We start from the raw sequence: 23,865 nt of genomic DNA on the forward strand, positions 1-23,865 counted from the left end.
TTCTTGGTTATAGCTTTCTTGTGCTTTCTTGGTTATAGCTTCAATGTTGTTGGTCCAGCACAAATTGTTGATGACATTTATGTTTAGGAACTTGAAGCTCCCATCCATTTCCACCAGCACAATGGATGTTGGCCTAGTGTATGTACACCAGCTCATTTCCTGATGTCAATAACTATCTCTTTCATCTTGTTGATATTGAGCAAGTTTCTAAAATCTAAGTTTCTTTCATGTACCCCATTTTGACATTGTTTGAGATCCAACCCATTATGGTGGTGTCATCTACAATTTTGTAACTGGAGTTAGAGCAGAATTTGACCGCACAGACTTGAGCACATAGGGAGTATAGTAAAGGGCTGAAAATGCATCTTTGGGAGACACTAATATTGAGAATTATGATGCAGGATATTTTGGTCACTTATCCTCACTGATTCTTGTCTGTGGGCCAGAATGTAGAGGCTCCAGTTACAGAACAGGGTACTGACTCCTAGGTCCTGGTAATTAGAGATGAGTTTGATTGGGATTATGGCATTGAAGGCGGCATTGTAGTCAGTTAGCGACTGTCGGGCTGCAGGTGTCTTTTAACATGTGGGATCTTTGACGAGCAACTATACAGTATATGAATGGTTAAGTTAAATGCCATGGTTTAACGACACATTGCACTTGGTTGACTTCTTTTTTAATTTAAATATATTGCCAAGTAGCCGCAATTTCCCCTTGTGAACAGTTCGGGTTACAGATCAAATCTAAATTCTGAACTTCAATAATTTGCCAGAAAACGTACACATATTTATCCACTCGTCTACATCATCTTTGTTTTGCTTCAGTTGTTTTTCTGTTGTTTGTTTGTTACTGGAACTCCATGCTCATGTCCAAGTTATTTAATGCTAATAGTATTTACTGCCTTTTGCTTAATTAAGGGATCAAAGTGTTTGTGTGCATATTACTATAAAATTGTGGATTTATATTACTAAATGTGAAAAAAAACTGGAAGTGCTCTCCAATGCATATTCAGTAATCTATGAGAAATTAAAGAGGGAATGATAAATTGGGTGATTTTCATTCGAAATACTATAGTTTAGCTCATTTGACCTAGCGAAAGAGAGTTTCAACTCCAAAAGGCATGAAAGAAAGACCACTTGGTATTCAAGCTAAAAGGTAGTCGAGCAGGAAGTGGGAACTGCATTATGATATGAGCAATTATGTACCAAGTTTGATATTACTATCATACGATCGAGTCAGTATTCAAATTTTTTTTTTTTTATGAGTTTAGGTGAAGCTTCTGCCTTGTGCTAAAAGGTGATATGGTACAACATGCACATAAAGCAATATAACTACCAATGTTTTATAAACTAAAAAAATGAAAAGTTTTCAAATCAATATCAAAATGAAAATGGATAAAGGGTCTGTCCCACTTACACGATATGTCACGGGGTGACGCCTGCATGGTCATGAGTAGTCGCCGAAAGAGCCGTACCTTTTTTTGGTCGCCGCTGGATTTTCAACATTTTGAACATTTTCAGCGACCTGCTGCGACTTTGACGGGTGCCGGCAAGTCGCTGAAAAAATCGCATAATAGGCCTGTCCCACTTAGGCGACTTTTTAGGCAAGTGCAGGACACTCTGTGCTCACCACAGGGTCGCCACATGATCGCCACATGTTCGCCGGTGGTCACTGGTGAGTCTCCTCCATGGCACGAGGAGTTCCCGCATTCTGGGAACTAGTCGTGGCCTCAGTATGGTCGCCGCAAATTTTTCAACATGTTGAAAATTTTTCTGAGACCAAAAATTGGTCGCCATGAAGAAAATTGATAATTCTGTAGTTGTAGGTGCAGTTGTAGTGGGGTCGCCATGTAGTTATAGGTAGTCGAGGTAGTCGTAGGTAGTTTTAGTTAATCGCCTTTGCTGACCTTTCATTGGCTCATTGGGGACAAAAAAACGTAAGCACGAGTTTTCAGAATCAAGGATAATTGATGTTAAATGCCCGCCGAACTTCACAGCTGTGTATCTCTGGCTTATTAAAAGATGTTTGGCTTCTTAAAAGCGTCTCCACTCCTTCTCCCCCCTTCTCCCCTCCCCCCTCTTTTAAAGGACTTACCGTACATTGATATGATTAATGATTAATCTGCAACTGATGCTGCACACTGTTGGGGAAGAGAGGAACAGTAATATGACCAGTCCATTAACTTGGTGTGCTGTCTATGCTCAAAGGGTTTACCAAGTTGTTGCCTGAAGTTTCTTTATGCCTCAGTCAATAATTGTGCTGTATTAGGTTGTACTCAGCATCACATTCCAACAAATTCAATCACAGCTCTGTGCTGAGACTGTTAATTTAATCCAAAGTTGGCAAAATCATATAAAAATAGGTTTAGTGAGAGTGTTTGTCATATGTACTGGCAACAGAACAATGAAATTCCTTACGTGCTGTGTCTCAAGAGGCCAGTTAACATAATAGCACACATAATAGCACACTACTCAATAATACAATAAATTAATAAGTAATCATTAATGGTGCATAGTGCAACCAAAGACACAGTCCATGGAAGATCATAGTAGCTGAGCTTCCGATTAGTGTCATGCAATGTTCAAGAGCATGGTGGGTGGTTACTGGGAAAAACCCGATCTTGAACCCGGTGGTCAGTTTTCAGGTTCCTGTTCCACCTTTATGATGGTATTAGTGAAATGAGAGAGTGACCAGAATAGTGTGGGTCTTTGAAGATATTGGTTGCCTTTTTGAGGCAGCACAACCTATTAATCCCTTTGGTGGGGAAGTCAGTAAGCGTGATGTGTTTAGCATCACTATGGGATCACTGAAAAAGTGCAGGGCATTTCTGCTCCTTCGGTTCAGTGATAGTATTGTACCACTGTCCGAATATATTACCTTTTCATAGACTTGAGTATATAATCTCGACTGAAACCTCTGCAATACTGAGAGACGGCTTTGCTGATGGTGAAGTATATGTTGGATGAGACATTAAACTTTCTCTTGCATATGCAACAATTTACACAAAGGATTGTTCAAAGTTTAATGTAAGAGCTTTCTTGCTAAGCTGATAGAAGTTTATCCCTCAAATAATGTGATTAAAAAAAGTTACCTGCTTGCTCATTGATCTTCTTGTTATTTGATGGCCCATGCATTTCTTCTGTGCACAAATTGATTATAGAGTTATTGAGCACAGAAATAGGCTCTTTGATCCAACTTTTTCAATGTGACCAAGGTGCCTTCCTGAGCTAGTTTCAATTGCCTGAATTTGGTCGATATCACCTCAACCTTTCCTATCCATGTACCAGTCCAAATGCCTTTCAAAAATTGTAGTTGTATCCACTTCTACTTCAACCACTTCCTCTGACAGTTCATTCTATATGTCCACTCTCCTCTGAGTGCATATCTTGCCTTTCATGTCCCCTTTAATTCTTTCCCTTCTCATCTTAAACCTCTACCTTCTAGTTTAAATGTCCCTACCCTGGAAAAAGACTATGGCCATCTACCATCTCTATGAACTCAAGGTTTCATAAACCTCTATAACGTCGCCCTCAGCCTCCTTCACTCCAGACAAAACAATCATAGTTTATCCAATCTCTCCTTACAAATCGCTCCAAAGAACATAAATACAATCATTCAAAATGTCTCCTCCATGAGAAAGCTTTCGCTTACTTTTCACTTTTTTGTTTAGCTGGGTGACATATTTAATGCCTTTAGTCCTGCTGCACTGCAATTTCTAAACAGAATATACTCAGCTGAATAACGTTACTAACTGATACATCTTCAACTAATTTTTGTTGAACAGAGCACAGGAATCAAAAGAGAGAAATATAATTCATTTTTAACAACACTATAACAATACCCACTACACTCCTTCAGTGAAATGCATACTCAAAGTATTACTAATCAAACAATAACCAACGTGGAAGTGAACTGTGTAATTAACAGCAAACTACAAAGTCACAATTTATTTTTATGTTGATTTATACATTAAGAAATTCTTAAGATTATGAATTGCCCAGACTGGGTCTACATCTTAATAATGTTGTGGTAACATTACCACCCAGGACTATAAAATGTGTTGATTTCAGTGCAATTAGATATTAGGACAGGCAATGAGATATTCAGATGAACTGTGATAGGGACAGAGCAATATTTTGCAAGTGTGAATATGTAAGTGGCATGAATGGATTACAGTAGATTTGATTATTTTACACTAGCTCTCTCCAAGTGTTGACTCTCCCATATATTTAAAAATGTTTTCAGCACTTTGTACACCTTTTTGACATACCATTTGTAAAAGGACAATTATTTTGCTCATTTCACTTGCAAATTTTTTTTGAAAAATCATAATTTAATTTGTGATACAATATCAGTTGCAACAAGATGCTGCTTGAGAGATATAAAGATTTTATATGGCATCCTTATTTTTGGCAAAGATCTCATGCTGGTTATACCAGAAACTGAGCAGATGGATGATGAGGGTCCCACCACTAGCACCACAGGTCAGTCAACATAACGTTTATTCTTCTACAGTAACAGCTAATAGGAATTTTGAACAGTATTTGTTATTTACTACTCAATTTGATATTTTCTATTATTTTTGTAATTTGACAATGCTATCTAACCAAAGTTGTGTATAAAGCTCTTCTCAAATAATTATTTTTCAGTGACATTCGCGTTGACTTAAAATTAAAAAAAGCTGTTTTATTATGTTGAAGATAGTATTTTTCTATTATGAGACAAATACAATTATTAAAATATATCAGGTATAATATGCATTGGCCTATTACCACTAAGCTATGCCATTGGTTCAGAGCAGAGCTGCAGCAATTAGCAGTTTGATTGTAGTAGATTGCGGACTTTTGAAACATGTGTTATGGGGCTGTCCCACTGTATGAGCTAATTCAAGAGCTCTCCCGAGTTTAAAAATAAATCAAACTCGTGGAAGCACGTAGAATGTACGTAGTGGGTACGCCGGAGCTCGGGACGTCTCTTAGTGGCTTGTAACGCTAACGGCAGGTAGGCGGGAAACACGGTAAGCTCGGGAAGACTCGTGAAGATTTTTCAACATGTTGAAAAATGTCCACGAGATCCCCGAGTACCTACGAGTGGCTATTACCGAAATTCTTCGAGTTCGAATCAGGGGAAACTCGGGAGGACTCTTGAAGTAGCTCGTACAGTGGGACAGCCCCATAACTCTCAAACTAAATGAGCAATATAAGATACTGCCTAGTTCAGAGCACCCATGTGCAAGAGTACACGTGTTGTCCAACAGCACTCCTACCTCTTTCTGAGGCTCCCCAGTAATTTTGTTCAAGAAATCATCTAATTCTTGTTTCAGGTTAGACCTGGTGCAAGATCAGAGACCCTTTGGATTTCAATGGTGACTGCAGGGCATGGTTGTAAGCATGTCTGATGTTATTTTTTGTTATATAAAATTTAACATTTTTACAAGTTTAATTTAATTATTTTTTAAAAACAATTCATATTTTTTAAGTACAGACTTCATGTCAGTACATATGCACCTCATCCCAACTCATGTTATATACTTACAACATCTTGAATCAGCAGAAAGGCTCCAGGCATCCCTCCAGCAATTGTGAAATTGACGGCAGTAACTTGGCATCAATTGGTGTATTATCGATGAGAGGTGTACAAATTCATGAGAGGAATAGATCGGGTAAATGCACAGTGTCTCTTGCCCAAAGTAGGGAAATCAAGAACCAAGGGCTTGTGGTGACGGTTAACTTTTTTTTTACACAAAGTGTGGTGGGTGTATGAAACAAACTGCTGGAGGAGTTAGTTGGGGCAGGCATTATCACAACGTTCATGAAACATTTAGACAGGTGCATGGATAGGATAGATATAGTGGGATTCGAGCCAAGCGCAGACAGGTGGGACTAGTGTAGATGGGACATGTTGGTCGGTGTGGGCAAAATGGGCCGAAGGACCTGCTTCCACGTTGCATGACTCTAACTTGGATTACCTCATGCAATATTTTTAAGTGCAGTGTGACAATACCAAAGTTTAAATGAGTAAATTCAAATTATGTCATGAATCTGCAAGTATACACATTTTCAGTTGCAATAATTGGCACACATGGTCCATACAGGCTGCAAGTGAGTGATGTTATTCATGATCAAACTTCATTTGTAAATTTGGTAGCTTAGGGCCTTTTAGTTCATCATTCATGTTCAGAGCACTCTATTTCGTAGCTTAGGCCCTTTTTGTTTGCCACATATTCACAGCATTCCATTCACTGCAACTGCACCATTTAAGGGTCTACTTACTCATATTACACCTAGATGGCAAAAACTGATAACATTTTTGAGAAGAAGATTATGGAAATGCAACGTATATTTGAGCCTAAAACAAACCAGATAAAATGAACAGCATTGCCTGTGAGAAGTGGATGAAAATTGGAACGTTGTATGATATTAGCTGGGCACATGAAAAGGTCACAGAACAAAAGTGCAAATGTTTTTGTGTGTGTAGCACCTGAAGACATTTTAAACGTCCATGGAGTAAATAAAAGATATACTCGTTTTACAAGTAAAATCTGCATCTTAAAATCTGTATTTAAATAGCAAAATAAATATACTTGTTGTAAATAGTGATAAAACAATTGGGACGAATAAAATAAAAATAGAATATAAAAACTAAGAATGGGGCAAACTATGTTTAAATATGTACAAAAATAGGAAATTCCAGTTGCAGACATGTAATTTTAAAAACTGGGATACGAATATACCTTACAATGAGCATATTTTCCCTTATTATAAAATTTCAATTATGCCATAATGTGTTTGCATTTTAATACTTAGTCTCCACTTCCAATTATTTCCCTTTAACTCTTAATCCCATTATTCCTCCATAACTCCTTTAAAACATACCTGCACAGCTATTATTTTCTGAGCATTCTCAAGAGAGAGAGCCTGGAACGTAGCCAGCTCAGCTTGACTATAAAGGCCCCGTTGTTTGGAGTAGTCCACCATTGCTTTATGCATCCTGGTTTGTAGTGCGGAGAGCTGATGAAATTTAAAAAAAAAGTCAGAGTAGGAGAAGAAATTAATGGAAGCGTTCAAAAAGAATGATGGAGAGAATACAGAAAGCAGTCAATAGCCCATTCTGTACAGTACAGGCCTGACAGGAATTTCACAGTCTCCTGATTTTTCAGCCCACTCATGTGCATTCAATAGAATCCAGTCACATCTGGCTGCTAGGATGGGGGGTTAATTTTCTCTAAATGCTTCAGCAGTTTTGTTCTAGCTGTGGCAAAGCACTGACTGCAAAGCTGATGAGTTAAACATTTCTGTTTCACTCTGTTCCATAAAGGCGACAAAAGGATTTATTTTACCATTTTGTTTAAAAGCATACAGATTTGATGCTGTTTATGCGGCACCAACTGGCCCCACCTCAACTTTAAAATGTAAAGTTAAAATATATTGATAGGCATGCTAGCTGGTTTTATTCCTGCAAGGCTTATCATGGCCTAGCAACATGTGCTTTAGTGCATGACAAAACTAAAGAGCATTAAGCAGTCATCAGCTGCTTTAGGAGAACAACAACAGAAAAGAAATTTCCAGAAAAACACATCATCCGTCTGTCTTGCAGTGATAATAAAAGAACAAAATTCAACTGACCATTTTCAATCACATGGAGAATAATACTTCACAATAACTGTTTATATCTGTGCATAGGTGGGAGTTATGAAGACATATGGTAAAATATAAAATATATGTGACTTATTGGATACCTAATTAGGGCTAAATCATATCAAGAATTTGAAAAACATAGAAGCAAACCACATATAGTGTTTAGAAAATAAATTTCAGTATCACATATTATAATTAATTTAAGTCTATTTTTGTAAGAATATTTTTGCAGGTTAATTGATTTATGTTATCACATTATATTCTATCAGATTGATGCGAGGCGTTCGAAGCATTCAACGGTGAAAATTGAGAAAAATGAGTAAGCATGACATCGTATAAATCGTCTGATAGAAAATAATAAACAAAAGTCAAATTAAAGATGGTTTATCACAAATTTCAACAGAAAATAGTTATCGACTGTCAGAAAATGAAAATGTAATGAATTTGTTATCCTTTTGGTTATATGTAATTGTCATCAGATATTTTGAAACATGAGAATATTTGATATAAACAAGTTTAATTTCAATATTATGGTGCATTTTGCTAAGTGACTGAGCAACCCATAGATTTGGCAATAAAATATCAAATGTGGCCAGTATATTGCATTGTTTCTAAAGGGCCCGTCCCATTTTCCCGAGTTACTCACGAATTCTCCTGAGTTTTCCCCTGATTCAAACTCGGAGAATGTCCGTAGCGAGTCCGTAGGAGTCCGTAGATATATCGTAGCGGCTCGTTATGCCAGCTGTAGGTGCTTGGGGCATCAGGTAAGTCGTGACGTTTTTTCCAGCATGACAAAAAAGTCCACGAGTAAAAAGATAATCGGGAGGAGGAGTTCGTAGATCACAAAAATCTTGATTTTTTTAAGGTCCTTTCAACTCGGCAGAGGACTCGGGAAAGTGGGACAGGCCCTTAACTTACAAATACACTGGAGCACATTGCCTAAGAAGAAGTCAGGGCCAGGTATTCTCACAACATTTACACAAGGTTTAGAAGGCAATGGACTAAGTGTAAAGGGGACTCGTACAAGTCGAGTTGGGACACAGTGGGCTAAGAGCCTATTTCTAAAGTCTGCAACTCTTACACAGATTTGTGAGATAAAATGGTGCAGTTCTGTACAATACACGACAGGAGCTCAACAAATAATCTTGAATAGAATTTGAGAGAAAAGCAAGTATTCATTAAAAAAAGCATGTAAGTACTTTAAAGTTAAATTTAAAAGCATAATTATAAGGTATTTGCCTCATTCTGTTAGAAAGCACTGCTACCTTTGTTATGAATACCAGATGGAATTTTAATCAGATAAGCATTTTTTGTGTTATATTTTCATCTGAACAATCAGTGTACTGCATTGTTCTGGCTGCTTGAAGGACATCAGTTCCTTTTGGTCAAACTTACCTGCCAACCGTGGGAGCTGTATTAGGTTGAGGTTGAGATTTTACTTTTGTGAGGCAACACTATTGTCTTAGATGGAATACTATGGCAAAGTCCTACAACATGCTTCTAGAGCTGCAAACTTCTCTACTCTTCTTGGTCATGTCAATCTGCTCAAGGAGATAAAATGGCAAACTTTGACAGTCCCCGAACGGATGTGCAACTAAATTCTGACCATTCCTTCTAATTCAAAGATTGTACCAACATCATGTGCTTAGCTTACTCCACAATGAACTGCTCATATTACCCAACTTGGATTTAGAGAGCACTGCATGTTGTGGGTAGCCTGCACAGTTTGTGCTGGTCTGGATCACTTTAGGATAGCATGTACCACATAAACAGGAGATAAATCAATGGTACTTTATTGCCACATGTACAAAGGTACAGTAATATTCATTATCGCATACAGTTCAGTACAAGTATTACCATACACGTGTAGTGTATCTTAGATACAGTACAAGTGTATAGCAATAGTACATTGAGACAGTATACAAGAGTTGCCGGGTTTGGCGCCAATTTCAAGTTCCAGAATTATGGCTGTAGCTGGTGGAAAACCTAATTCTAAAAACAGAAACTAACTGAGGAAGCAGAAAAGAACATTGTGGTTTTCAGATGGTACACTGAAAGCACTGGTGAAGAGAGCTATCCTTGGGGAATGAGGAAGTCGTCAATGAATGAATGAATGAATACTTTATTGTCACGTGACAAGTCACAGTGAAATTCTTTGCTTGCATACCCAAGGTATGCAAATAGTCGCCACATAAAGTCGCTGACAAAGTTCCAAAGTATACACAGTTTCCGCACCAGTCCCCCTTTGTTCTCTCCGTCCCCCATCTTCCTCAAGGCGACCCCCCCACACTAGGTCCTCCATTGTTCTCCAGCCCCCCCCCCCTCCCTCATGGCGGTCCCCCCATGCTGGGTTCTCCATTGTTCTTTGTTATTCCCCCTCCCTCACGGCGGTCCCCCCACGTCGGGTCCTCCTTTGTTCCTAGTGAATTTGATCAAGGCATTGGGACGAGATAATTGTTGCAGTTAAAATCTGAAGTCACGCTCTGAAAACATGTTACCGAGATGCACTGTCAATGACCTCACGTGCATGGTCAAGGTCAGTGAATGCAATTTCAAGGGTCATATTCACCTACTGCCTCACTAGCCCGAGCCATTGTTCAAAACACTACGCTGCCAGCGTTCTCAATCAATCAAGACCTACCTAATGTTCATATGCTCCAATGCACGCTCACACACTTACCATTGCTGTACGCTTCACACCCTGGTCTTAAAGTCGTAATATACTGCAATTTATTCAGACATGACAAGTACTTCATCAAAAGACAACACACACAAACATATCGAGCAAAAAAACCAAACAAATGGCTGGAGGAACTCAGCAGGCTTGGCAGCATCCGTGGTGAGATATGGATAGATTATATTTGGGTAGACAAAAATGCTGGAGAAACTCAGCAGGTGAGGCAGCATCTATGGAGTGAAGGAATAGGTGACGTTTCAGGTCGAGACCCTTCTTCAGACTGATGTGAGGGTGGGGGGGTGGGAAGAAGAAAGTAAGAGGCAGAGTCAGTAAGCTGTGGGAGAGCTGGGAAGGGGAGGAGAAGGAGGGAGAAATCAAGGACTACCTGAAATTGGAGAAGTCAATGTTCATACCGCTGGGGTGTAAACTACCCAAGCAGAATATGAGGTGCTGCTCCTCCAATTTGCAGTGGGACTCACTCTGGCCATGGAGGACAGAAAGGTCGGATTCAGAGTGGGAGGGGGAATTGGTGCTGAGCCAGCAGTAGATCAGGTTGGTTAATGCTCACAGCGCAGAGGTAAAGCGACAAATGTAGCATTTCCTGCAGTTACAAGGGAAAGTACCAGGGGAGGGGGTCGTTTGGGTGGGAAGGGACGAATTGACCAGGTTGTTACGGATGGAGCGGTCTCCGCAGAAAGCCGAAAAGGGAGGAGATGGGAAGATGTGGCCAGTGGTGGGATCCCGTTGGAGGTGGCGAAAATGTCGGAGCATTATCTGTTGTATGTGATGGCTGGTAGGGTGGAAGGTGAGGACAAGGGGGACTCTGTCCGTGTTAAGAGTGGGAGGATGGGGAGTGAGAGCAGAACTACGTGATATAAATGAGATCCTGGTGAGAGCCTCATCTATAGTCGAAGAGGGGAACCCCCGTTCCCTAAAGAATGAGGCCATCTCTGATGCTCTGGTTTGGAAAACCTCATCCTGGGTGCAGATGCGGCGTTGACGAAGGAATTTGGAGTAGGGGGATAGTCCTTACAGGAAGCAGGGTGGGGAGAAGTGTAGTCCAGACAGAGGAAATGAGAGGAGTCAAAGGGAAAGTTGTTGAGGGTAAGGACCAGCTCCGCTAGGCGGAGGAGAGTATTGGTTGACTTGGATTGGTTGGTTCTGTGGTCGAGGAAGAAACAGAGGGCTTTAAGACCATTTCCTCCAAATCCAAAGCGTAGCTATGTGCACGCGCATGGGTCCCAGCTATGCCTGCCTCTTTGTAGGGTACGTCGAACAATCCTTGTTCGAGGCGTACCGTGGCCCTATCCCTGAACTCTACCTCCGCAACATTGACGACTGCATTGGTGCTACCTCCTGCACCCATGCAGAAATCACTGACTTCATCCATTTCACCACTAACTTCCATCCGGCACTCAAATTCACCTGGACCATTTCCGACATCTCCCTACCGTTTCTACACCTCACTATCTCCATCGCAGGTAACAAATGGCTGACCAACATCTACTACAAACCCACTGACTCCCATGGCTATCTGGACTACACTTCTCCCCACCCTGCTTCCTGTAAGGACTCTATCCCCCTACTCCCAATTCCTCCGTCTACGCCGCATCTGCACCCAGGATGAGGTGTTCCAAACCAGGGCATCGGAGATGTCCTGATTCTTTAGGGAATGGGGGTTCCCCTCCTCAACTATAGATGAGGCTCTCACCAGTATCTCCTCTATATCCCGTAGCTTCGCTCTCACTCCCCATCCCCCCACTCATAACAAGGACAGAGTCCCCCTTGTCCTCACCTTCCACTCTACCAGCCATCACATACAACAGATAATACTCCGAAATTTTCGCCACCTCCAACGGGATCCCACCACTGGCTACATTTTCCCATCTCCTCCCCTTTCAGCTTTCCGCAGAGACCGCTCCCTCTGTTACTCCCTGATCAATTTGTCCCTTCCCACCCAAACCACCCCCTCCCTTGGTACTTTCCCTTGCAACCGCAGGGAATGCTACACTTGTCGCTTTACCTCCCCCCTCGACTACATCCAGGGACCCAAGCAGTCTTTCCGGTTGAGGCAGAGGTTCACCTGCACCTCCTCCAACCTCATCTATTGCATCCGCTGTTCTAGGTGTCAACTGCTCTACATCGGTGAGACCAAGCGCAGGCTTGGCGATGGCTTCGCCCAACACCTCCTCTCAGTTCACATTAACCAACCTGATCTCCCGGTGGCTCAGCACTTCAACTCCCCCTCCCATTCCGAATCCGACCTTTCTGTCCTGAGCCTCCTCCATGGCCAGAGTGAGTCCCACCGCAAATTGGAGGAGCAGCACCTCATATTTTGCTTGGGTAGTTTACACCCCAGCGGCATGAACATTGACTTCTCCAATTTCAGGTAGTCCATGCTTTCTCCTTCCTTCCCCTCCCCTTCTCAGCTCTCCCACAGCTTATTGTCTCCGCCTCTTCTTTTCTTCTTCCCCCCCCCCCCCCACATCAGTCTGAAGAAGAGTCTCGGCCCGAAACGTCACCTATTCCTTTGCTCCATAGATGCTGCCTCACCCGCTGAGTTTCACCAGCATTTTTGCCTACTTTCGATTTTTCCAGCATCTGCAGTTCTTTCTTAAACATAGATGATATTTAGGGTCAGTACCCTTCTTCAAATATGAAATATTGTCTGTTCATTTTCCTCCACACTTGCTGTCTGACCCAATGCGTTCCTCCAGTAGTTTATTTATTGCTTAGCATTTACAATTTCTTGTGCTCCACACACAAACATGCTTGAACACAGTGATGCATAAATGGAGGAGGCAGCAGCTGAACAAAAGCAATCAAGCACATTAATAGGATGGTTCTCACATGAAGGAGATAGTGCTCACCAAAATAGATTTTTGCCAAAAAAAAAGGCTGAATCTGAAGATGACATTATCTTCATACTTAGTCCTCCATATATGTCAGCAACATGCCAAGATTTCTCATGATGTCCAAAATCACCAACCTCAACGACTACCGGCCGGTTGCCCTGACTCCAATCCCCATGAAGTGCTTCGAAAGGCTGGTCCTCTCCCATATTAAATCCAGCATCCCTGCCTCACTGGACTCCCATCAATTTGCATACAGGGCAAATAGATCGACAGAGGATGCCATCTCTCTGGCCCTTCACACTGTCCTGACTCACCTGGACAGACAGGGCACATATGTGAGGATGCTCTTCATTGACTATAGCTCTGCATTCAATACGGTCATCCCCACCAAGCTCACCACCAAACTCCACCAGCTAGGCCTCAGCTCACCGATATGCGCTTGGATCCTGAACTTTCTCACGGAGGTACTGCAGGCAGTGAGACTGGGCCCGCACCTGTCCTCCACCATCACCCTGAGCACCGGCACACCACAGGGTTGTGTACTAAGCCCCATGCTCTACTCCCTCTTCACTCACGACTGTGTCCCTGCATTCGACACCAACACCATCGTGAAGTTTGCAGACGACACAACAGTGATTGGGCTGATCACCAACGGTGATGAAACAAACTACAGAGCGGAGGTGCAGAACCTGGCGGACTGGTGCGCCAATAACAACTTGGCACTAAACACCTCCAAGACCAAGGAGCTGATTATTGACTTCAGGAGGTCCCATTCTGGAGAATATGCCCCAATCTCCATTTATGGGGAAAGTGTGGAGAGAGTGTCCAGCTTTAAGTTTCTGGGCACTCACATTTCAGAAGACCTCACATGGTCCACAAACACCGCCGCGCTGGTCAAGAAGGCACAGCAACGACTGTTCTTCCTGAGGACATTAAAAAAAACTGGTCTGCCCCAACAGCTGCTGACAACGTTCTACCGCTGCACCACAGAGAGCACACTAACGTATGGCATCTCTGTGTGGTATCTCAGCTGCACGGAGGCGGAGAGGAGAGCTCTTCAGCGCGTCGTCAACAGAGCGCAGCGGATCATCGGGACAGAGCTACCAGCCTTGGAGGGCATCTACCACACGCGGTGCCTCAGGAAGGCCCTCAGCATCCATAAGGACTCATCACACCCCTGCCACGGTCTGTTTCAACTACTTCCCTCCGGCAGACGTTACAAGGCCTTCTACGCCCGAACCTCCAGACTCAGGAACAGTTTTATCCCAAGAGCTATAGCGGCTCTGAACCAGCCCTAATGAGTGCCCCCCCACCCACCCCCTTTGGACAGTCTCCCTCAGGTGGTCACGTCAATCAATTCAGCTTGTTTATTTATGTATTGTATTTATTTACCTTTCTTGTACATCAGTGGAGCTGCACACTAAATCTCGTTGCACTGACGTGCAATGACAATAAAAGATATATTATTATAACTGCAAATGGTATAAGCATGTACCTCTTACTTGCTCTGCATCTGCCATAACATTACTCAATAATTCTACATTTCTTTCAAGTGGCTAAGAAATGCAATCAGGGCAGAGAGTAGTAGGGGAACACCATCATTCAACACACATTTGCAGTCAGCAGCTCATTCACTGATACTTGGAGTCTAGAGATTAACCTAATTTCAAGATCTGGATATGGTGACTTATTCGCCACCTGAGGAATTCAAAATACTCCCAGCAACAAACATCCACAAGCTGAAGATATTTGGGCCAGCTACTGAACATTGAGGTTTCTCTGTAATGATGTCCTAAAGTGCAGATGATTGTACTGAACAAACTTAATGACATTCTTATGATTATGCATTGACATAATTCTTGATGCTGTTTTCAGTCAAGTAGTTCCAATCTGTACAGGATAATTACATTTATCTCACCTTTCGATATCAGCTCTTTTGTTAATGTGGGTTTATCCACAACATGGTCCTGGCAGTGGGAAAATGCTGCTTGATATCGATACTTTGGTAGCATTGAGAATTGGTCAATATTCTTTGCCAAGTTTGGATTTTTGAGCAATTTTCCATATTCTTGGTGGACATTGGTGTTGCTGCATAGCTAGAGACACCATAGATCTTCAATAATTGTGTCAGTATCTATCACCTTTGCTACGAATGTGGTGTTATTTATCGCTTGCAATGAATTAGAGTGAAGTGTGGAAATTTAGAAGATGGGATGCACATTCCTTCCTTGCTCTATTGGAGTGTTTGGTCCCTGCGGCTTGTTAAAGGCACAAAATGTTCTTCTCATTGAAATTTCAAGCTATGAACCCTTTAACCAAGCAATCCTTTCATAACAAATCTGCTCCATTGTCCAACTAATAGGGAATGTCCATAGCTGACTACATTGTTACCTATCTTGGGATTAATCCTGGCGCCTATTCCATTGATCATTTACATACCGCCCTTTGGTATTATCATTCTTAAACATAATGCCAGGTTCCATGTTTATTTAGGATGACCCCCACCAACTTTCATGGCCCTTCGACTGATGTTGGTTTGATTGTCAGATAATCAGTCTTAGAAGAGACAAGATGTTCCTAAAATAAAGCAAGTTGTAAGAATGTAGCCATTGTTTACCTCCCCCCCCCCCCCCCCCCCCCCCCCGTCTCCAACTACAAATTCCATGTGCTGATCATTGATTCCATTCCCCTCCTTGAATGATTTCAGACTGATCCAAATTATTTGTAAAATGAAATTTAAAATCACTCTAGATGCTGGAAATATAAAGATAAAAACTGAAAATATTGATAGTACTCAATATGTCAGGTCACATCTGTGAGATGAGAAACAAAATTAATTCTTCAGGTTCAATTCTTTGCCCTGAAATGTTAACTTTTTTTTTCCCTCACCTATCCAACTTAATTGTGGAGTAATCACCATTTTCATTTGCTCTTCATCACACATGATTACTATTTCAATTCTCTATTTACACTGTCATAAACTATTTGATGTTAAAGCCCTTTGTGTTTTTGTTGCATGCAGGCCTGACTATGACATTTATCTTCTCATCAATGTATTACCTTTCAACATTCATAAAATTAAGCACTTCTAAACCCCAGCTGCCATATGAACATTTGCATGATCACTGTCCTCAACTCCCAAATTCACTCTAAGTACAACAAGAATTCAATTAAAAATTTCTCATCATCATGGTTTCATCATTGCCAATGTCTGTGTTCAACTTTAGGCCAAATTTCCAACTTCAGCTTTTTGTGCATTTCCCATTTTTTCAACATACTTTTAGCTAGCTGGCTCTGGCATTCCATTCATAAACCAATCCACTTCTCAAACTCTTTCTCAACTTCAAGGTACTTCTTAAATCTACATTGTACAAAGTAAGGACATAAAATACTTGGCAGGTCAAGTTGCATCTGAAGAGAAAAAAATAGTTAGGCTCAATGTCTTGAAAGATTTTGATAAAAGCTCATCAACTTGAAATGTTAAGTCTATTCAAAAGTAAAATACTACTGATCTGAAACATCATTGATCTGAAATGTTAATTCCTTCTCCATTGGTGTTGTCTGACCTACTGATTTTTTGCCAGCATTTATCAAATGCAGAATGTAATATGGTTACATATTATATAATTTGCTATTCTTATGTCCATGGGGAGACATTCAACATTCTCTCGGCTGTGAATAAATGCCTGGATGCAGCCAAATCTAGAGAAAGCATTTTTCAGAATGCAAGTATTACAGTATTGAACATGGGCAGGACCTACACAATGAATGATAGGACTCTGGGTAGTGTTGTGGAGCAGAGGGATCTAGGAGTACAGGTGCATCGTTCCTTGTCGGTCGAGTCGCAGGTAGATCAGGTAGTGAAAAAGGCTTTTGGCACATTGGTCTTCATCAGCCAGGGAATTGAGAATAGAAGTTGGGAGGTCTTGTTGCACTTGGACAAGACGTTGGTGGGGCCACATTTAGAGTATTGTGTTCAGTTCCGGGCACCGTGTTACTGGAAAGGGTACAGAGAAAATTTACGAGGATGTTGCCAGGTCTAGAGGGTCTGAGCAAAAGGGAGAGGTTGAGTAAGCTGGGACTCTATTCCTTGGAGTGCAGGAGGATGAGAGGTGTATAAGATCATGAGAGGAATAGATCGGGTAGATGTACAGAGTCTCTTGTCCAGAATAGGTGAATCGATGATCAGAAGACAAAGGTTTAAAGTGAAGGGGAAACAATTTAATAGGAATTTGAGGGGTAACTTGTTCACACAAAGGATGGTGGATGAATGGAACAAGCTGCCAGAGGAGGTAGTTGAGGCAGGGACCATCACAACATTTAAGAAGCATTTAGACAAGTACATGGATAGGACAGGTTTGGAGGAATATGGGCCAAATGCTTGCATTTGTAGCTGGGACATGTTGGCTGGTGTTGGCAAGTTGGGCCGAAAGGCCTGTTTCCACATTGTATCACTCTATGACTATGTCTCTATGGGATATTTCTTTGTTTTAATAAAAGTTCTGAGTGCTAAAACTATACAAGGGAAATAAATGCAGATAGTATTAAATGGTTTAATATTTTATTGAAACCAAAGAATGCAGATCTATTTAGTATTTTAGGCATTTGAATGATAATGCCATTAAAGGTGATTTTTGCTCACCTGTAGGAAAACAAATTTCCATGATGATAGATATGAGAAAACTGGCTGGCAACAGAGTGACTTCTTTTATCTTCAAATGTGTAAACATACTGCTATCCTGTGCTAATTATTTACCACCAATTAGTAAAATAAAATCTATGGTCCAAGATTAGAAAATCCTTTTCAGCATTAACAATGCCAAACCAATTAAATAAAATAGAAGCACTTGTACGTGTAAATTAGTTTAGCCACAAAAGGCATTCCATCCAACATGAAATTCTGAGGATTTATGTTTATGAAAACGTCAGTTTAAAATGTCAGTATACCTACTGTGCTAAAAGGGAAAGCTCATTACTGAATTATGCTAATTAGACAGAATTTATATGTGCACGTTAGATCAATTAAATAAATTATTTTCACTTCATTTCAAAAATGACAATCTTCATGAAATTTGAAGGCTATTTTCAATTTATTTTAGGGACTAATACTTTAATTATATCAATTGTAACTAATTTATATATGTAGATTAGAGAGTCTTTAATGATGTTCCCAATAATCCAAATAATACAATTGCTATGTTGCATAATAGGACAAAATGTTCAGTCATCACCACAAAATTCATTGGATAATGCACAACCATATTTATGCAGTAAGGAAGTATCTTGTTAAATCCCTTTATAATTTGCCTCCTTATATATTTTATAACTGCAGGACAGGACCATTAAAGTTATTGTACTTAAATTGAGTGCAATGTCTAGTGTTGTGTGACAATTTTAGTATTTTTCTTTTGAAGGGTCTATAGTACAAAAAATACAACCAAATTATGAACAATAAAATAATCATGCCTCGCCCAGAAGTTAGTTGAAGATTAAATAGCAAAGACTTTAGCTGTAAAATTAAGAACTAAGAGACAAATATTTTCTCTGTCCTCTTAAAAAGCATTATTTTCCACCTTTTTAACTAAAGAAAGTTTCTATGGCTTCAGCATATCTGCATGTTAAGGGAGAGATGTTTTGCTTTGGTAATATAGTTAATGAGTCTAAAAATATTCAGTATAATAATTCTGTCAAAGCCCCCACAGTCTTTTCAATGAGCAGACTCCTGCCGGATTCCAATGGGGAGCCAAGTAATGAGCTTTCAGTGTTCGCTCCCACATCGTCCAAGCGAAATATGCTTGGGCTTCCATGGTTCCACATCATTAGTAACATGAAACAAAGACACATGCTTGACTTTAACAAGCAACTGAAGCAACTGAGTTATTAGCCTGTTACTGTACATAAACTTAATTTAAATGTGACAAAAGAGATCTCTAACCAAAAAAATAAATAAATGTATATATAAATTCATGAAATAAGTGTCCAGGATTTAAGGTGAAAACAGGACTCAATGGAAGCATTTTAACTGTGTCTCATAAGGCCTCTTTACGGGCTATGAGCTGAGCCTAGGTGGTCCACCATAGTAAAAGCGACTAAGAAATCAGAGTGGTAGTAACAGAAGCAATCTTGAATTTACATTTATCTAATCATCCATCTCCATTAATTAAGTATGCTTACATAATTACATCCAGGCAACATTAAATACAGGGAACAACATTTAAATACCTGGTTGAATTGGGTCTGTTTCTCACTGCAAAGGCCACATAAGACCATTGATGCTTTCCAATGCTACACCTTAGTCAGTTGCAATATTGCACTGAAGACATACAACAAAAAACATGTCTCAATATTTGAAAAGTATGATTTTATTTTACTTTTCTCCACAGCAAAGCTGTTTTTATATTTATTGGATTGCAGTGTTCTGGTTTACTGAGTGTTGGACACCATTAGTGTTATAACTGTTAGTAAAAAATAAAAAGAAACTCCTATATGCTACCATGTTCAGGGAAATGGATATAAAATTACAGATTGCCAAAAGATTAAATGCCAGAAATTGTTCTGCACTGGGAAAGCTATGTTAAAGAACCTCTTTGCATTGGTGCAGTGAGCTTGTGGGGGGTATTATATGCAAAGCCTCCTAGCAGCTATAAACATGGCCTTGTACATCATTTGAAACAAAATATTTTAGTATGCACAAGTATAGTACAAAGCTGAGCGTTGTTACAAAACCTACCGCTACAGATCTGCCACTGCCTGTGCGTGCGATTCTGGAGGCTTTGGGAGGGCGGGATTAAAATGCAGGTTTGTATTGGTTGTCGGAGTGGGATTTCCTCGGGCTGCTAGCTGATGAAGAAAAATCGTTCGGGCTTCCGCTCCCGGGTTTAAAAAAAAATATTTGCTGGACGATTGCGTCGCTGGATTAAAGTTAAACGCGACTTTAACGCCTTTAACGCCTTCAACATCACGGATCGCAATATCAGGACAAAACAAAAGGTATGTCGGTCGGTGGGGGCGCCGCAAGCCGGCAGCCTGCTAGCAGCGTGTCAGTTTTTTCACCCTTTTAAATTTTTTTAGTGTGTTTAAATGTATGTTTTTAATGTTTCTTTGTGTGTCTTGTGTGGGGGGTGCTGTGGGGGGGTAAGGGGGAAACCGTTTCGGTCGCCTCCTCCACGGAGAGGCGACTTTTTCCATGTCGCCTCCCCCATGGCCTAACACCGAGGATCGGTGCGACCTTTCCGGAGACACGCCCGGGGTTTCAGCTGCGGGCGCAGTGCGGACTCTCGGCGTGGAGCGGGCGAGCCCTCGCTGGGGCTCGCCAGAGGGGAACGCTCCGTTCACTGGCCCGCGGCAGCCTGAAGCCGCGGTCTGCAGAGCTCCGGCCGGCGCGGCGTCCGCAACCTGGGATCCCTCGCGTGGGACCCTGGAGAAGAAGAAGCTCCGACTCCGACTGCCGACCCGCGGCCAACTTCTATCGCGGGCGCGGCGTGGACTTACCATCAGGAGCGGGGTCCCTCGTCGGGGATCCCTGCAGTCTGTGGTGCTTCTGGCTGCGGCGCGGCGAGAACTTTAAATCTCCGACCGCCGGCCTGCGGCCTACATCAACCTGAAGCCGCGGTCTCCGGTGGGGGAGGCACCGATTCAGGACTTACCTTGACTTTCATTCATCTGCGGCTGCAGAGGGTTGAGGTCCCGACCACAGGGGAAAATGGAGGAGGACTGGCCAAATTTTGTGCCTTCCACCACAGTGATGAATGCTGTGGTGGATGTTTGTGTTAAATTTTTATTACATTTTTTGTGTGTTCTTTTTCATTGTACCGCTGCTGGCAAATTCATTTCACTTGCACTTTATGTGCAAGTGACGAATAAAACAGATTGTATTGTATTGATTGTATTGTATGTATTATCTTGCTTTTTGGTGTGGCTTCATTTTAATCTTATGATGCAAAAAATGTTATTTAGGCCCACATACAAATCAGCCGTGTCTTGCCTGCCGATATGGGCTTAAAATTAATGGCAACGGCAACATTCCAATCAATCACATTCCAGAAACATCCACTCTCAAGATAATCAAATTTGTTATTTTTTTGCACAATCATGCCATAGGAACATCTAAATCAACTATATTTTGTGTTATTGTCTATCCACGATCAATATTTTCATACTAAATATCCACAGTACAGTTTTAGTCAGATGTATTGTGCAAAAAATGATTTTGATTATCTTGAGAGTGGATGTTTCTGGATTAGTTTATGGGAATTAAACAAATGGAATTCCTTCCATTTGGCATATAAATTCATGACAAAGTGAGATTTAAAAATCATGTTATATTGCGAATTCTTGTGTGAATGGGATCAGTTTGTTATTTGTTATTTGGATACTTAGGCTATTTAAAATTTTTAGCCTTTTCTTAAGAAATGGATAAATGTTTAGATCTAATAATTGAATGTAGATGAATTTAATTGCTTAATGAATTGATTTGATGAAACTGATGAATATGATTTTTTTGTTGGGTATTTACTATTTGTTTTAGCGTTTAACTTTATCATTTTTTTCTAAAACTGCAAATAATAACATTTCTGTTAATGCTGTTCAGTGGGTTTTTTTCTTTACATTTTAAACAGATGTCTCCGAAGAAGAAATGCAAAATTGTCAATCCAAATGCCCAGCAAAAGACACTGATTTAGACAGCATTCGCAGAGATTATCTGAATTTGGACTACTCCAAATGTGATGATCTACAGGACATTCTTAATGGGAAAATAGTGGGCAGAAAGGCATGTCATGCGTGGTTTGAAGGGCAAAAACTTGTAGTTTACAATGCCAAAATTGAAAAGTTGAGGAAAAACAAGGTGTACAGAGTTGCTTATTGGTTACAATCTGGGGAGTATGATGATGCTACTGATTATGATATGCTAATGTACCAGCTAGCAACTGATCTTCTCCATAAGGACTTGGTCTTTTGCTAGAAATTGTAATTTATTTACCTGTCTTTTATGGACTTACAGCATATAATACAATAATATTAAAGTTCTGATCTTGAGAATATCACATTTTTGAATTTTCAAGGCAGTATCGGTGCAGGAACGGGGTTCTGATTTTGGATGATCAGCCATGATCGTATTGAATGGTGGTGTTGGCTCGAAGGGCCAAATGGCCTCCTCCTGCACCTATTTTCTCTCTTTCTTTCTATCAAGTGTTTTACTTCCACTAGTCTAATTGGAACACTGTTTCACACAATGAATTCTCTATTTCAGAATGAATTCCCTGAAAGTTGCTATTTCTCAGTTGATCAGTTTTTACTCCCTCCTTTTAAATGGAATTGCAATGATAAGGAACATCACCTCAAAGGAAGGTCAGCATGCAAATTTCAGTCATTGATGCAATTTGAATGGATTTCCTACATTGTAACTGAGGTATTTATTTGGGTGTAATGCAACTAGGAATGTCGCATGGTCTTAAAAAGTGTAAATTAAATGGATGGCAAATGAGCATGGAGTGAATTATTGATAGCAGACCTACTAGAAAACAAAGAAAGAAACCTGTTCGCTATCAACAACTTTCCTGGAAATCTTAGCAGGGACAAGTACAACACAATGTCTTGAATTCTGTTGCACATGGATCCAAACTCTGGTATAAATTAACTCAATCAGCATTAAGAAGAAAATACATCAATTGAGGACAAAGGAAGACAGTTGTGGTTATTGGAGGCAATCATCCCAATCCCAGGACATCACTGGAAAAGTTCCTCAGGGTTCAGGCCCAATCATCTTTTAATTGCTTCATCAATGACCTTCCTTCCATCATAGCATTAGAAATGGGCATATTCACTAATGATTGCACACGATAAAACATCTATTCAGAAGTCCTCATAAAATGAAACAATCCATGCCCGTGTGCAGCAAAAGATGAATGTTGTCAACACAAGTAACCTTCATACCTCACAGCTGCCAGGCAATGCCAAATCCAACAAACAAAAGTTTAGCTGGACATTCAATCATACAACCAACACTGTTTCCTCAGCGTTAAAATTCCAGGGGTCACCTCTCTCTCTCTCGTCAACTGGACCAACTGCAGTGGCTACAAGGGTAGGGTTCAATTTCTGACACACCACAGCTTTTCCATCGATGACAAGGCACAAGGCCAGTTGTAATCAGGCAACTGAATCATCCTACCACAACTAGAGAGCAGTGCTGAACTACTATGTACTTTGATGACCATTGGACTATCCGTGATCGGACTTTGCTTGCTTTTCCTTGTACTAAACGTTATTCCCTTATCATGTATCTATACACTGTAAATGTATCTATACACTGTAGATTGTAATCATGTATTGTCGTTCTGCTGACTGGTTAGCATGCATCAAAAGCTTTTCACTGTACCTTGGTACACGTAACAATAAACTAAACTGAACAAATCAAGAGCATAATGTATCACTCTACACTTGCCTAGATGAATGAATGCAGTTTCAATACCACTGATGATGCCCAACACCATCCAGGACTAAGGAGCTAGGTTGATTGACACCTCCTACAATCCCTTCACCACTGAAGCCCATACGGTAATGTATATCATCTATAAAATGCACTGCAGTTATCCACCCGGGCTGCTCTGACAATACCTGCGAACTCTAGCACAATGAAACCATGGGCAGTAGGGGCATGGCCAGCTGCAGGTTTCCTGCCAAATCACACATCATTCTG

The 23,865-nt window shown here is 40.8% G+C and overlaps 1 protein-coding gene across 2 annotated transcripts in view; it reads right to left on the reverse strand.

Annotated features, from left to right (window-relative positions):
* Window positions 1-23,865, reverse strand: part of ccdc178 (coiled-coil domain containing 178) — a 266,960-nt gene that overhangs the window by 30,547 nt on the left and 212,548 nt on the right. For both annotated transcript variants that reach the window (XM_033019675.1, XM_033019676.1), the window contains exon 19: window positions 6,876-7,010. In XM_033019675.1, coding sequence (XP_032875566.1) covers window positions 6,876-7,010 — 135 coding nt within the window. The remainder of the gene's footprint in view (window positions 1-6,875; window positions 7,011-23,865) is intronic.

This window comes from Amblyraja radiata, chromosome 4, assembly GCF_010909765.2.
Source record: "Amblyraja radiata isolate CabotCenter1 chromosome 4, sAmbRad1.1.pri, whole genome shotgun sequence".
In the NCBI taxonomy this organism is placed as follows: domain Eukaryota; kingdom Metazoa; phylum Chordata; class Chondrichthyes; order Rajiformes; family Rajidae; genus Amblyraja; species Amblyraja radiata.